This window comes from Panthera pardus, unplaced genomic scaffold (genome assembly GCF_024362965.1).
Source record: "Panthera pardus isolate Hobbes unplaced genomic scaffold, ASM2436296v1 HiC_scaffold_15, whole genome shotgun sequence".
Lineage (NCBI taxonomy): Eukaryota > Metazoa > Chordata > Mammalia > Carnivora > Felidae > Panthera > Panthera pardus.
The window spans coordinates 14,970,326-14,985,564 of NW_026526710.1; the positions used below are offsets into that span (position 1 = coordinate 14,970,326).

A 15,239-nucleotide genomic window follows, 5' to 3' on the forward strand; every position below is an offset into this window, starting at 1 on the left:
CTGCAGTCCAGCGATGGTCAAGGACCCAGTATCGCCACACCTGGAGCCTGAGAATAGAGCTGGAATCCCTGAAGGCAGAGGACTCACAGCATCCATCTGGAATATGGGGGCCATTCCCGCTCGTTGTTGGTGCCAGAAGACAGGGTTGTAGATTCTAGTATGGCTGCTGCTTCTGTGCAGGAGATGCAACAATCTGTCTCAAAGTCCCAGACACGGAGGGAGGCTGGGTCAAGGAAGAACTGGGCCCAGGACGCAGAGAGGGAGGAGAAATGCAGAGAAGGTGACCCAGGTGAACCTGGGAAGAGGCAGAGAAGCGTCAGTCCAGGTACCCACATGACCTCTTCCTCGACACTCACCTGTGTCCTAAGTGAGGCGGGGAAGGGAAGGGAAGTGGAGCCAAGGCCATGGTGAAGACACCCCAGAGCTCTTCCTCCTCAGACCCCAATACTCAGGCAGGGCACACAAGACTTTCTTACCCCCTCTGCATAGTTTGAGATGCAAGGGGGCTCTCCATACAAGTTTGCTCCTGAACTCTGGTGATTCTTAATTCCTCCTCTGCCCCAGGCCCTGAGGCTTAGCACCCAGAGGAGCATGAAGATGACCTACCCCAGGCAGGAAAGGTGTGGGGGACCTAAGTCCTCTTCCCAAGAAATTACTTTGAGGCCGGATCTGTGGGGCCTGGAGCTACAGAAGTACCACCTCCAGGGATCAGTGAGCACTTGGCCTTCTAGTGAGTTTCCCTCTATTTTTTTCGTAGTTCTAAAATAAAAATAGCTCTATTTTCATCGCTGGTCAAGAAAAAAATATGATAGAAAAAGTTCCAATAAATACAGAAAGGCATTTTAATATACCCAGTGTTATTTTAGTGACCATCTTCTGGACACCTTGGCCTGCTTATTTTGTGTGTCTCCCAGAAGGTAGAGCCCATGTCACTTTCACTTCCTCCCAGGAATACTGTAAACATTCATAAAGATTACTTGAAGCAATGAATGAATGAATGGAATATTCATGTTTTAATTTTATGTGAAGAGGACTGCATTGTATGATCAATCATGTGATCTGCATTTTGCTTTCAAATATTACAGACATCATCTCATCTTTTCCGTGTATCAATTGCAGTCAACACCAAAACAGCAATCAGGCCTCAGGGCTCCTGAGCAACTGGGAGGAGCCTGCCAGCCTTTGTAACTTTGCATACCAGCCCCTTTGTTTTCTTCAGAGAGTTAGTTACAACTTGCCACTTTAAAACAATGGTGTTCTTGTTTTGGGGTCTTTTTTTTTTTTTTTTCTTTCAGTTTTCATCCTAAACTTAATGAGCCAGAGACTGAGTATATCTGCCTGAGGGTTGCATCAGTACCACTCAAGGACAAATGTTTGTTGAACGAGTCCAGAAGACCAGAGGAAGGAGAGGCTGAGTGTCTCCAGATCCAAGCACGAAAAACTTGAGTTTTAAATGAGCTCTGTTCTAGGTGACTAATGTAGATCCAATGGGGATCAAGGTAATGACCTCATTTGCATGTACCTATGTATTCACACACTCTCTTCAGCTCTGCTATACCTCACAGGCATAGTGATATCTGGGGGAATGGCAAGGTAGACCCACAAAAACCACCCAGCCTTTACTTCCCTGTTACTCTCAGCCACCAGGACCTTCCTGCGGCCTGTGGTAACAGATTTAGGACCCTCTACATGACCAAGGCACAATGCCCGACCCTACCTCCCTTTCCAGAAAAAACACAATCTCAAAGTGTGAGGAGGTATAGTCCCTTAGGCCAGTGTGAAGGAGGCATGGGGCCGCCCCCTTGTGCTTATTTAAAAAAAAAAAAAAAAAAGTTTATTTATTTATTTAGAGAGAGAGAATGAGACAGAGGCAGAGAAAGACTCTCAAGCAGGCTCCATACTCTCAGCATGGAGCCAGGGCTCGATCTCACGACCCTGAGATCGTGACCCGAGTCAAAATCAAGAGTCCCACACTTAACTGACTGAACCACCCAGGCACCCCTTGTACTTCCTTTTCTTTTTTTTAAAGTTTATTTATTTTGAAAGAGAAGGTGAACAGGGGAGGAGCAGAGAGAGAGAGAGAGGGAGAGAGAGAATATCGAGCGGGCTCTGTGCTGCCAGCACCAGAACCTGCAGGGCTAGATCTCACTAACCTTGAGATAATGACCGACCTGAACCGAAACCAAGAGACCAGGAGTTGGACGCTTAACGGATTGTGTCACTCAGGCGCCCCCTTCTTTTTTTAAATTGAAGTACAAGCTACCTCCGCTTTGCTCTTAACCCCTCTCTTTTCACCAGGAAAGGATCCTCAACCATCTGGGTCATGCCATCTCCCAGAAGCCCGACTTTTCTTCTCCCAAACGGACTGACCGGAAGCAGGTGCTCAAACCAGACACCGGCCTTGGAACCATTCGGGCTGCCAGATCCCCAGTGCCCCCTGGTGGCCCCTGACGCAGAATCCCAAGGGTGAAGGGGCCACAGCGCTGAGAGACGCCGACCACAAGACCACCGGTACCGGGCGGTGCCTATCCATCCCTCCTCGGCAGCCTTGACCTCCCCGCTTCTCACGACCGCCCTCCCACATTTTCAGCCTTCTGGTCTAGTCCTGACTTTATCAAAAGTTATTTGTTGCTGAAAGAGAGGAAGCCTGCATTTAGGAGTAGTGAAAGCTGAGATCATCCAAGGACTGGGGGGAGGTAAGTAGTGCAAACCCAAGAATCTGGCTTCTGAAAAAGCTCTGGAAAACCAAATTCGGGGGGCGGGAGGGAGACTGAAGAAAGCACACCCCAGAGAGAGGAGGATCTAATCAAACCCCAGCTGGGGTCTCACCTCTGCCGCAGGGGTTACATAAACGGTAAAGTCCATGGAGTAGGAGGCATTGGCCTGGCCAAAGGCAAAAACATCTTTTCTAGACAAGGAGGTGGGAGTGGGGCGAGAAGCCTCGCTCAGGGCCCCGGCACCCCACATCCCGCTCCGGGGTGGGGGGGGGGGGTGGGGAGTTCCAGGCCTCGAGCCTCTCCTCCGTCCCAAAGGCCTCCTTCATCCCACTCCAGCCCCATCCCCCACTTCCTTTACCGCATCCGACCCTCCGTACCCGTGGAACCCACCCTAATCGTCCCCATCTCTCATCCCCCACCGCGACTCTCGTGCCCCCCACTCTCCCACCTCGCAGCCAAGTGGGCGTGGCCACAGGCACCACCCCTCCCCATCTTGCATCCTCTCTAGCTCATTAAAATAAACCCCTTCTGGACTCCCTGGGCGACCCCACTCGTGATCCTAAGATCTCGTGAGATTTTGCCCTGGAAGGAAAGAGAAACCGGGATTGGTCAGATAAGGCTGTTTGTGGAGGCTGAGCTCAGTGCAGCTTGCTGAGTCATTGCGCGTCCTTTCCCTCCAGCGTCTGTGCGCGGGAGACCTCGTGGCCCAGTGCGCGGTCTGCAGAAAACGTAAGTTCAAGCCCCGGATCCTCCGCTTTCTCTTAGGGTGACCTTGGACTAATCGCTGGTTAGCACCCCCCCTCCCCCAACTCTCGCCCCTATTTTTTATCTGAAAAGTGAATTATCAAAACGGAGGGTTGGAGTGAAGACCGAACAACATGCTCTGGCTCAGGTCAGGCCACGTACGCCACCTGCTTCGTAAAAGTGGCCGTGGTTATGAGTCTCAAACGTAATAATTCATCGAACTCGGGCGTCTGCGTTTATTGTTTGATCTCATTAGCTGGATGGGTATGCACTTGAAATGGGGTGGCTTTTCTAGGAATCTGGCCCCTCTGGAAGTGCCACGGTATGGGGGGACAGAAGAAGGGGCAGAAACGTGGTCTGTGTCTTCGCGGGAAGGGTTGCTTTTGACTGACCACAGGGTCTGCCACTCCAGATTGTTCTCTGGTTCAGCTCATGAGAAATTGGTAGTCGGATTTGGAGATTAGAGGGCGCCCTCCCCCCCGCATTGGGCAGGACCGGGTCTCAAGTATTCAATTTCTTCAGCAGTGTTCGCTGAGATTTTCATAGGGGCCCGTGGCTTGCTCAATACACGTGTTAACACACAACCTCTTTGTTTCTCGAGCGTTTTGGTTCTTGCTCTCAGACTTGGGTAGATAACAGGTGACTGAGACGTTAGGAGACCAGGGCCACCAAGTATTGGAGGACCTTGAGGCCGGTCTGAGCCAGACCACAGTGGACAGAAGACGTCTTCAGGTAAGCTGCCCCCCCCCCCCCCCCAACCATCTTAGGTGTCTGGAAAAGCCCTGTTGTTCCCTCTGTTCTTATCTTGGAGGAGCTGGATGGAGTCTGCTCCATCTGGAGGCTGCTCAAGAGGGGAGGAAGATGCAGAAGGAGCTTTTATTTTTTTTCCAGTCATTTCCCCAGTGGAGCATTTGTCCTGTTGCTTTCTTATTAGAAGGAACTGTCTTGTGCTGGGGGCTTCATTCCCAAAGCCACGGTAATGTTCACAACCTCTGCTTGGGGGCAGGAGCAGGGCTGGCATCAGACCCTAGAGACTTGACTCCTGTTTGGTGTCAAGCAGGGACGGAGTGGGTGAGCCCAGGGAAGTTTTGGTCTCACTGCCCTGTGGGTTTGGGCCACTGGGGGTAAAGGGACACTCCTTGAAAGAGAACAATAATAGTGCCCAATTAGTGCTCCAGACAAATCCCAAGATCAGGGAGGCCTATGGTCTGACTTGAAACTGGAGAAGGGACGGAGGCCCCGGACAACCTCATGCATTGTGTCAGGCAGCACATGGGCATCCTTGATAGCAAGACGCCTGGCTTATAAGCCCAGAGTTACCGTGGCCTCCAGAGCAGGAAATGATGACCTTCCGTCCCAGGGCCACAGATACTAAGAGTGTCTGTGTCAGAACACGCTGGGACCAGGACCCTGAGAGGAGGAGGACCTGCAAAGAGGAGAGGTCAAGGTGAAAGCCATGATTCCAGAGGAGATTGGGGCAGAGGGGGAGAGAGGGGTCAGCCCCAGGCGACCAGAATGTCTCCCCTCCTTAGTGTCCCTCACCTGTGCAGAGTGCCAGGAAGATGAGCAGAGCAGAACCCAGGCCACGGTGGAGATGTCGCAGAGGTCTACTTCCTGTGGCGCCAGCGCCGCCCTGGGCCCCCCTTCTTATCCCCTGCTTCACATGTGGCAGGGACCTGCATGTGCCTCTGTACCTCAGATCCTGTGGGTGACACCCCATCAGTGAATTCTCTTACTTGCTCCTGCCGAGGGTGTGCAGGGGAGACGGGTTCTCGCAGGAGTTGTTCTGAGCCTGACTCAACCAGAGAGACAGAGCTGCTGAGCAGAGGTGCCTCTAGACAGTGAGCTCAGGCCTTTGCAGATTTCTTCCTGGGAATATTGCACCCCTCCCCAACCCATCCTTCTGGATGCCTGACAGGGCCCACAGACTCAGCTGGTACAGACCTGCTGACCCCATGAGTGGAATGTTCCCATTCTCAGGTGACTTCTCCATGCTCAGCACAGAGCCCGACACACAAGGCTCGATCTCCCAACCGTGAGATCATGACCTGAGCTGAAAGAAAGAGATGCTTAACCCACTGAGCCGCCTAAGCATCCCGACATTTTATGTCTTGAGAAAGTAGAGGCTAGAAAAGTGAACTGCTTTGGTAACTTCCTAAGTTCTACCAAACACGAGGAATTCTTTTTACTCATCGTTGTGATTGAGAATCCAGCTTCAAGCGCACAGTCCCCATCTCCCGCAGAAGTGTAAAGGGAGATTACAGCTATGACAAAGGGTTGAAGATACCCCGGGGGAACTGATCCTGGCAAAAACCTTCACACGAAAGGAATTCTCTCAAAAATATGTCATGGCGTTGAAAACACGAAGGATAAGATATCGGAAGCCTCCCCAAACTTAGAAGGCAGCATGATAGTTTGCCAGGGCACAGAAAAGATGCTCACTCTGTACCAAAAGTTATAGGAGAAGAACCATAAGCAATGTTAAAACCACTTTTGATACTTTTTTTTTTTTTACAGAGAAGGGATTTAATTTTTAGTGTTTAAAATCAGTGTACTAAATAAACAGTAGTTTTACTATTTTATTCATTTCTTAACATACTTGTAACTGATAGGAAGGGAATTCTTAATGGGTTAGCAAAAAATAATTTTTAAATTGCCACAGAAAAGCCATAACTTTGCCTGTGAATTGTTAAGGTGGCTTTGCATAGTTTCATCTTGCATGGTCACTTTTATGACCCTGTTGTACCACACAAAGCAAAGTCAACCTGTGATTAACTTATTTTTCAGCTTGCTGCTTTTTCATTTGCTTACTCAATAGAATGCAAGATGCGTGACCCTCAGTAAGTGTTCTTGAGTAAATCACGGATTGAGAAGAGAGCTTGTGTCTGGGTATGGGGCAAGGAGCCAGCTGGTCCGGAGACATCCCTGTGAACATGCTCCAGTGCCTCCTGTCAGCCCTCAACTTACGGCATAGGGGATTTTTCCCACCAAGTGTGAGGCCAGTGTCCCTGGAACCCCGAGGATCATTGCTTCCTGTCCAGTGGAACAAATCCCAGTGGAAAGTGCCTGATAGCCTGATGCATCTGGCTTTACTGTGAGCTACCATGACCTTCTTATGGCTTGGAGTCCAAGATTTGAGGGTCATGGGGCGCCTGGGTAGCTCAGTCGGTTGAGCGTCCCAACTTCAGCTCAGGTCATGATGTCACGGCTTGTGAGTTCAAGCCCCGCGTCAGGCTCTGTGCCGGCAGCTCAGAGCCTGGAGCCTGTCTTCGGATTCTGTGTCTCCCTCTCTCTCTGACCCTTCCCTGCTTGCGCCCTCTCTCTCTCTCTCAAAAATAAATAAAACGTTAACAAAAATTTTTAATAAAAATAAAAAGTAAATAAAGATTTGAGGGTCAATTTGGTGACAGGGACACAGTTCCAGACCCCATTCTCCCTCCCTCTTTCTCTCTCTCGCTGTCCCCCTGCCCCCCGCAAAGCACAAATCTCAGTCAGTTGAGCTGTGATAGGTAAGGAGGCTGAAGAGCAAAATCCCAAGGAGCAGCCCAAGGGCTGAATGCCGAGGCTGGGGCCCTCACCTTCCCTCTAAATCTGTCACCTTTGCATGCAGGAATTGGCTTGCCACTTTCTCTCCCTCTCCCCATGCTCTCCATTTGTCTGATTCTGTGCCCTTGGTCTGCAGTGACATGCAGGCGTGCACATTCTCTCACACACACACACACACACAGCCACTGGCACCTTACTCAGGCGCACAGTGTCTCTAGGTGGTCTCAGACATGTCTCCACCCTTTAAGGGACACAGCTCTGTGGGAGCCAGAAGACCTGGCCTCCTGTTATGCTGTCATTTCCTCCTCTCCCTCCATTCTGGGCCCCACATGGGATGCTCTTGGCCTTTAACTTTTTAGTCCCTTCTGCCACCAGTCTGGAATGAGTCCTCCCCCACTGTGCCTCCAGAAACACTTCCTTAGAATTAACTGGCTAGATCCAGAGTGACCTGGACGTTGGACAGGTCCTCACTGGCAAGGAAGAAAGGAACAATCCCGTGTTTAGGTCTAGATGTCACCGGATTTGTTGAATACAGGAAGGGGCAGGGAGGGCCAAGAGAGAGACCTTTAATTTTTAAAGACACAGAGGGCAAAATATTTCAGGGTAATAAGAGGTGTGACTCCAGGGGAAAATGTTGAAGACGTACTGGATACCTTGTGGAATCTTGTCTACCCGAGGGCGTCCTCAAGAAAGCCTGAGAGGGACTGACCCCTGTATCAGGACTGGGCTCCCAGCTTCTCATTAGCCTGGCACCCCTGAAGACCAGTGGAGTTGGGGTTTTTCTCTGGAACTCAGGAAGTGTCTTTTGGCATTGCTGGGGCCTCTTGCATCCAGAAAAGCAGTTGGGCTTATTTTCTTTCTTCACCTTGTGGCTTGTCATGTCCTCCAAGATAGTGCTCAGTAGAATTGAGGGGAATGCCTTGATTTCTGTTGATACCAATGGAAAGGTGTTCCTCAGCATTGTAGCCACTCCCCAGGCTCTAAGAGAGGTGGGCTCACGTGCCAGGGACACAGAGCGGGCTTGCCCAGTTGGCACAGAAGCATTCTAAAGACCCCAATAAGGTAGATGCTGTGGGATCCTAGTTGGAATTCTGTTGACTAGAAGGGGTGGGTGCAGGGCACCCACCCTGACGATCCCAGGGGCTGCTCTGGCCTGTGTAGCAAATGAAGACCATGAGAATGGGTGACCAGGATGCAGTAGGAACATGCCTCAAATTCATGCCTTGGCCCTGGGAGTTGTCCGGAGCCAGTCTTGATCCTGGGCAGGAAGGACAGTCTATCTAGATGTGCTCTTGGTGCCCCTGCCTCCAACCGCACAGCGTGTCCCCTGGTCCAACAGGCTTCTATCTATGTGGAGGTGAACAGAGGAGTGTCCCTTGCTTCACAAGGGAAGAGTGTTTGGTTCATACTAAACATTGTTAGATCTGAAGGCAATGGTCACTCCTGCCCCCTTGGATCTGGATACTGGGATCCCACAGACACTTTCCAAACTTGGACTTCTGCAATTTTTCCTATTTTCCCAAGGTCCAGATGAAGTCTGTCATCAGGCCTCTCTAACATTGAGATTGTCTGATCACTTGGTGGGGCAGATCCATCCAGACCCCTCCTCTGAGGGTGTCTACCAAACTAATCCCTGTGTAGAGTTGAGTCCCGGATTCACTGGGCTAAAAATAAAATTACAGCGAACTTTAAATTTTCTGCAAAAGTTATTGAGGGTACTGGATGAAATGTTCCAGAGCACCATTTCTGTGTCCAGTGACAGCTCAATAATCAGGGACATTTACGATTATCTTTGTTGCCAATCTCAGTCTCACAGCTCATTGGTAGCGGTGATTGCCTAGTGGCTAAAATGCCAAGAGAGCACATTCCAGTTTAACCCTATTTTATGCACACGGGTAATAGAAATTTGGAGAAAGCAGTCTCCATGAAGATACTAAAATGGAGAACATCGTGGAGAGAATCCCAGTCTCCTTGCCAGTAGTATATAAGAATTGTTTGGGCATCACCATGCAAGGAGTAAAGAATAGCCTGGAGAATTCTTTATGGGGGGAGATGTTCTCACTCTGTGTGTTCTGAAACCACCAATGTGTGATCCAGCCCAGCATGGGAATCATCCCTAAATTTGGCAGATCCTTAAATGTCAAATATAGCTTCAAATTTTGTAGGGAAAGGTGTTGGTATTTGTGCACGAAACCTAATATGGAGAGTGGGGGAAAGTTTTCCTGTTCCTAATGGTGCTTTCCCAGCAGAATGGGAGTAACTAAGAAGCTTAGGGGCAGAGCCAGAAGGAGCTTTTTGAAGTTGCATTTATATTAGTTGTTTCCTAGGATTGAGGAAACAGCAGTTGTCAATATATGCCTGGGAAGGGGCCTTTGGAGATCACATTTAGGGCCGAGGCCCCCGTGAAATGCCTAGACCTGATCGGCCTTTGAAAAGTCAGGTTCTGGAAGAGGATACCTGAGCCTAAAGAGAAAGTCTTCTGGTGGCAGCTTCTTGATGACAAGGCTACGTGTGTTTTAGCTCACGCTTATTTCTCTCCCTGCCTCTAAGACCCCAAAGAGCCCACGGCCTTCACCCCTCAGTAGCTGTCAGAATTGGACTAGTCCTGTCCCCGGTTTCGTTGCCAGTACTGTTCAAATACCCAGCCCCTCCCTTCTTCTGGCCAACCCCTGGTTGTAATTCTGACCTGAACTCCTTCAGGGAAGCCTTGACCGTCAAAATATGGAAAACCAACAATTCTTCAATTGTACCACTGTTCCTTTGTGAATAGACACACAGTTTGTGGTTTTAGGTAATACAAAGTTTAAGTGCCTATGTGATATTCTGGAAGTTTATTTTATTTATTTTTTTCTTTTGAGACAACACCACTGTCTGCATAAAGCTGTCTTAACTCGAACATTTGAATTTTTCTGATGTGGCCAAAACTCCCCCAAGTGTACCTCCAGGTTGGTTTTCTTTCTTTTTCTTTCATGAATGGGGCATATGATTCAGTCAGTTGTATAGAGAAAGTCAGAAACCCAATCTGGATTAACTGGATGGAGAGCCAGTGATAAGATTGTGCTTTCAGTTGGAAATTGAAATGTCAGCTAGAATTTGAAAAGGGGGGGTGAGGCCAGAAAGGCCTATAATATTGCATCTGAGGAGCCAGCCGAGAGACCCAGAGGTCTGGAGCAGTAGAGTGCCGCCTGAAGTCCGAGCCGATGGTCCCCTGCGCCATGCCCCATCGTGGGGAGGCGGCAGCCGCAGGCTGGGACACTGCCATCGCACTGCCCTCAGCCATGTCGTATGAACAAGTAGGCTTTGCTTTTGCCTCGGAATACAGTTTTGCCTTAATCTCAAACCTTTTGATTTCTGCTTTCGTGTCTAGGCCATTTTACAGACGTTTACAATATTTCTTAATCAAATAGCTTTTTTTTTGGGAAATGAAAGACATCCAGTTAGTTGGACTTTTTTGATGATGTTTTAAATTTTAAACATTTAGTTTGTGTTTGGGAATTATAGTTCATAAAATTTATTGTTTTGTGATTTTACTATTTAGAGCTTTTTTTTTAGAAAAATAAACTAAAAGCTTGAAAAATATTCCCTAGGAAAAAAAAATACTCCATAGAGTATTTTTAAAAGTGGAGGCTTTGTTCTGAATATGAGCTGTAAACAAAATGTTTCTCTAAACAAAATGGTAATTTTCTTATTTGTAGGAGAGACATAATAAAATCATTTGGGGAATAGTGTATTTTTTTTATCTCCAACTACCACGTGCTTTAGAACATTATGCCACTTTTACAGTTGAAAATTTTTTAAATGACGTAATGGTACTTATTGTACGGACGTTCTTTAATCTTTCCCATCTGGGTTGATTGTTAGAGCTGAGGAGGGGGTTATGCTGGGCCACGTGGCATTCCTTGTTCCTCTGTACTTTCAGTCCTCAGGTTATAATCATCAACTTTTCTCAAAAAAGGATGGGGCCAATGGTTATCTTGTTCTCCCACCAGCACCTGGTAAGATGCTCATTCTGGCTCCCGCACAGGCAGAACTGTGGGTTTGCGGCCACCTAGCAGAGAATGGAACTGGGGTAAACTGAGGACTCCCCAACTATTGTCAGAACAGTGATTTTGGCTTTGAATTCATTTCTCTCAAGGCTGGAGGGATAATGGGGTTGCTCATACTTAGCCTTGTTCCCTGGATGTTTCGCCAGGATTCTTTTCGGAGCAGATTCATCAGGATGAGCCTCCCGGCCCCACCCAGACTCGTGGATCTGGCAGGTCAGAGCCTGCTGAAGGACCAGGCCTTGGCCATCGCTGCTCTGGAGGTGCTGCCCATGGAGCTCTTCCCACCGCTGTTCACAGCGGCCTTCGCTGGGAGGTACAGTGAGACCCTGAAGGCGATGGTGCAGGCCTGGCCCTTTGCCTGCCTTCCTCTGGGGGCCCTGATGAAGGAGCAGCAGCCTCACCAGGAGATCTTTCAAGCTGCACTGGATGGACTGGACGTCCTGCTTGCCCAGGAGCCTCGGCCCAGGTGAGGGTGATCCCATAGCTTGAGAGGGCCCTCGGGGTCCCAGCTCTTGCTTGGGGTCAGGGAGAGTACAGGGCCACAGGGTAGGCCAGAGGCTTCTGCTGGTGCCAGTGAGGAAGCTCAGAGCTGTCTTGGGGCCATCGCTGGGGTCACTCTTGGAACAGGCTGTGCACATATAGAGCTGATTGAGATGCAGAGGTGACCAAAGAAGCATGTGCCTGACCCTTCTTCATGGCACTTAAAGGTGCTACAAGTGGGGAGCGGGAAGGATCTCAGTAGCCCAAGGAGACACCGACATACAGAGTTTGGACTAAAAGTACAGGCCAGATGTCTGGGCCTCGCCTAGATTCTGAGACTCATGGTCGTATTCCCTGTTGATCTGAAAGCTTCTCGGTCTGTCTCCCATCTTCCCTGCAGGAGGTGGAAACTTCAGGTACTGGATTTACGGAAGAATGCTCATCAGGACTTCTGGACCGTGTGGTCTGGGACCAGGGCCAGTATATACTCCCTGTTGGAGCCAGAGGTGGCCCAGCCCGTGAAGAAGAGGCGAAAAGTAGATAGTTGCAGGCCAGGGCCCAAGCAGACCTTGGCTCCTGTGGAGGTGCTTATCGATCTTTGCCTCAAAGAAGGCACCCCTGATGAGTCTCTCGCCTACCTCATCCGGAAAGTCAAGCAGGGCAAAGGTCTGCTGCACCTGTGCTGTAAGAAGCTGAAGATTTTCGCCATGCCGATGCAGAACATCAAGAAGATCCTGAAAATGGTGCAGCTGGACTCTATCCAGGATTTGGAAGTGAATTGTACCTGGAAACTGTCCACCCTGGGGAAGTTTGCTCCTCACCTGGGTCAGATGGGCAATCTGCGTAGGCTCCTCCTCTCCCACATTCACATGTCTGCCCACTCCACCCCCACGAAGGAGGAACAGTGTGTCAGCCAGTTCACCTCTCAGTTCCTCAGGCTGCACTACCTTGAGGAGCTCTATTTGGACTCTATCTCCTTCCTTAAGGACCGCCTGGACCAAGTGCTCAGGTGAGGGATGGTGAGGTTTCTTGGCAGACGGGCACAAGCCCTTTTTCATTCCAGTAAACAGTAAGGGGCGTCTGCCGCATGCCTGCCGTTTGACATTGCCGGAGGGCAGGAGTCACTGAAGGTCCACACACGGCCATGACGTCCCCATGCATGTTGTCACATAACCTCCCAGATGAAGGTTGGGGGTATGAACTGGAATACACACTCCTCGAAGGGACTCCTCACTAGGAATCTGTATATGGGGGGTTGGGGGCAGGTGAGTGTGCCTTTGAGAATTCTTCCTGAGAAAACGATGCCTGAATGATGATGGTCAAAACTAACAAAAAAAAATAACTAAACCTGAGGGAGTTGATGAAGGGAAAGCGTATCCTGACGTGAGGTTTCAGATCGCAAGCTCTGTGCTCGGCAGCTTTGACAACGTGAGCCTCTCCCTCCAAACCTGCCTCCCATCCCTGGCAGTAAAGGGTTGCTCTGGGTTCCACGTCCAGAGGAGATGCCTGATTCTGGGCACGAGTGGGAGGGAGCAGAAATGCGGAACGGCGTCAAGTCAGATCCTTCGGGCTGCGTGCTGCCAGACCTTGCCCACGTTAGCCCTTCACGCCCATTTCCCATTGGCCTCATGCAAACGGGTCCCAGCGACGGGTCTGAGCAGCGGCCAGAAGGAAGCCTGAGTTGAAAGCATTTCTAGTCCTGTGGCCCAGTACTAGATTTCAGTGGTTCCCTTCCTTATTTGAGACACGGGGCCGGGCTTCCTTTTTGAGTGCCTCTTGTTGCTCCATTGATCTGTGCTTACAACACCTCTGAAGGGCGTGCTGTGCTCCACTTGCCAGCAGAGGGGATGTTTGAGGTTTCGTTCACTTTGACCAAGTCACCCAGCACATAAGTGATGGAGAAAGGACTCCACTGAACTACGGATTGACTTGAGTGCCTTTTTTCCGCACTCGGCATCCTGGGGCTTGACCATCATCTGTGACGCGTTGGGTTTTGGTGGAGTGGGCCTCTCTTCCCTCAAGGCCTGGGTCATCCCCACGTCCCTCCGCCTGCCACCTCCATCCTCTAGAACTAACTGCTCTGTCTCTTCCCAGCTGCCTGAAGACCCCCTTGGAGACCCTGTCAATAACTAACTGCCTGCTTTCGGAATCAGACTTGACGCATCTGTCCCAGCACCTGAACGTCAGTCAGCTGAAGGACCTGGGTCTCAGTGGGGTCAGCCTGACCTGTATGAGTGCCGGGCCCCTCCAAGTTCTGATACAGAGAGCCTCTGCCACCCTCCAGGACCTGGACTTAGATGAGTGTGGGATCATGGACTCCCAGTTCAGTGCCATCCTGCCTGCCCTGAGCCACTGCTCGCAGCTCATGACTTTCAGTTTCTGTGGAAACCCCATCTCCATGGCTGTCCTGGAGGACCTGCTTCACCACACCGTCGGGCTGAGCAAGCTGAGTCACGTGCTGTATCCCGCCCCCCTGGAGAGTTACGAGGATGTCCGTGGCACCCTCCACCTGGGCAGGCTTGCCCACCTGCATGCCAGGCTGAAGCAGATGCTGCAGGAGCTGGGGCGGCCTGGCATGGTCTGGTTCAGTGCCAACCCCTGTCCTCATTGTGGCGATAGGACCTTCTATGACCCGGAGCCCATTCTCTGCCCCTGTTACATGCCTGTGTAGCTGGATGCGTGTTATCCCAGGCCTTGTTCTGGGCACTTGGATGCTGAAGCCCAGGCGTAAGTGTTTCTTGACGGAACACAGAAGCCACAGTTTGAGACACCTGCCCAATGTGAGCAGCTAAAGGAAAGGTGATCGGGGAGGGGGGGATGTTGACCTGGGAATTAATGGGATCTTCGGGGAGACTCATTTAGAGCATTAGAAGTATGAATCTGAATTTCTAGAGGGAGATTTGAGTTTGGGAGGTAGATGTGGGAGTTATCCCTGAATGGATGGTTGTAAAGCAGTGGTCAGAAATAAAGAGCCTCAATGTCAACCATCTGGTGTCCTCTGTGCTACGTTAAGCTTATTCTGCAGTTTAAGCCTCGGGAATCTGCAGTTACTGATTAAACAAGAAGGTACGGCATCTGTGATGCGCAAACGCTAAACTGGGTGAGGTTCGGCCCCAGGAGTTCACAGCACCATTTGTCATTCCTTCATTTGGCTCTTGTGTCTGGTGCATCTGTTACCTTCTCACTTACTTCCGTGGCTATTTAATTGGTCAACACACGCACGGTGCATCCTCAGGGCCCAGAACATACTAAGTGGCCAGTAGTGCACTGGAGGAAAAGTGCTTTTCGGAGGCTCCCACTGCTCACTCTGCCAAGGCTCTGTACTCGAGCACTCCTCACCAGTGGATCCAGTGGATCCATAGTCTCCACCCCTGGCCTTTGGATGCACCAAGATACGGCTTCACTGTGCACAAGTCAGGTCCCCAGTACTAGAGGGGTCATCACCCTGAAGATGAGTCAGAGCCTTTGGGCCTCACCAGCCCATGACTGTCTTCCCACCAGGGCCAACCCTTTATAGAATTCAACTAACTGTGGTCAGTAAAAGCATCTAAATTCCTTTTAGCAAAATAAGATCATGTAGACCTATGACATTGGTTTAATATTTGTTTCCCACATTAAAAATATGACCTGTGTTTGTGGGGCTAGGTGATGTCAATGCAAGATTGACCACCTCCCCAGAAAATCTGCCTTCCTCCCTATCAAGGTG

General features: G+C 50.2%; 1 protein-coding gene across 4 annotated transcripts; it reads left to right on the forward strand.

Annotated features, from left to right (window-relative positions):
* Positions 1-3,269: 3,269 nt before the first annotated feature.
* PRAME (PRAME nuclear receptor transcriptional regulator) lies at positions 3,270-14,517 on the forward strand. Of its 4 annotated transcripts, XM_053902146.1 has the most exons (7): positions 3,270-3,446; positions 4,063-4,193; positions 6,249-6,301; positions 9,889-9,952; positions 11,200-11,519; positions 11,934-12,542; positions 13,628-14,517. In XM_053902146.1, the coding sequence occupies exons 4-7, from the start codon at positions 9,920-9,922 to the stop codon at positions 14,202-14,204; spliced, it is 1,539 nt and encodes a 512-aa protein (XP_053758121.1). In that variant the 5' UTR covers positions 3,270-3,446; positions 4,063-4,193; positions 6,249-6,301; positions 9,889-9,919; the 3' UTR covers positions 14,205-14,517. The 4 variants fall into 4 exon arrangements, with proteins under 4 accessions (XP_053758121.1, XP_019322620.1, XP_019322622.1 ...); XM_019467075.2 differs by lacking the exon at positions 6,249-6,301; XM_019467077.2 differs by lacking the exon at positions 6,249-6,301 and having other exon boundaries at positions 4,084-4,193.
* Positions 14,518-15,239: the final 722 nt, after the last annotated feature.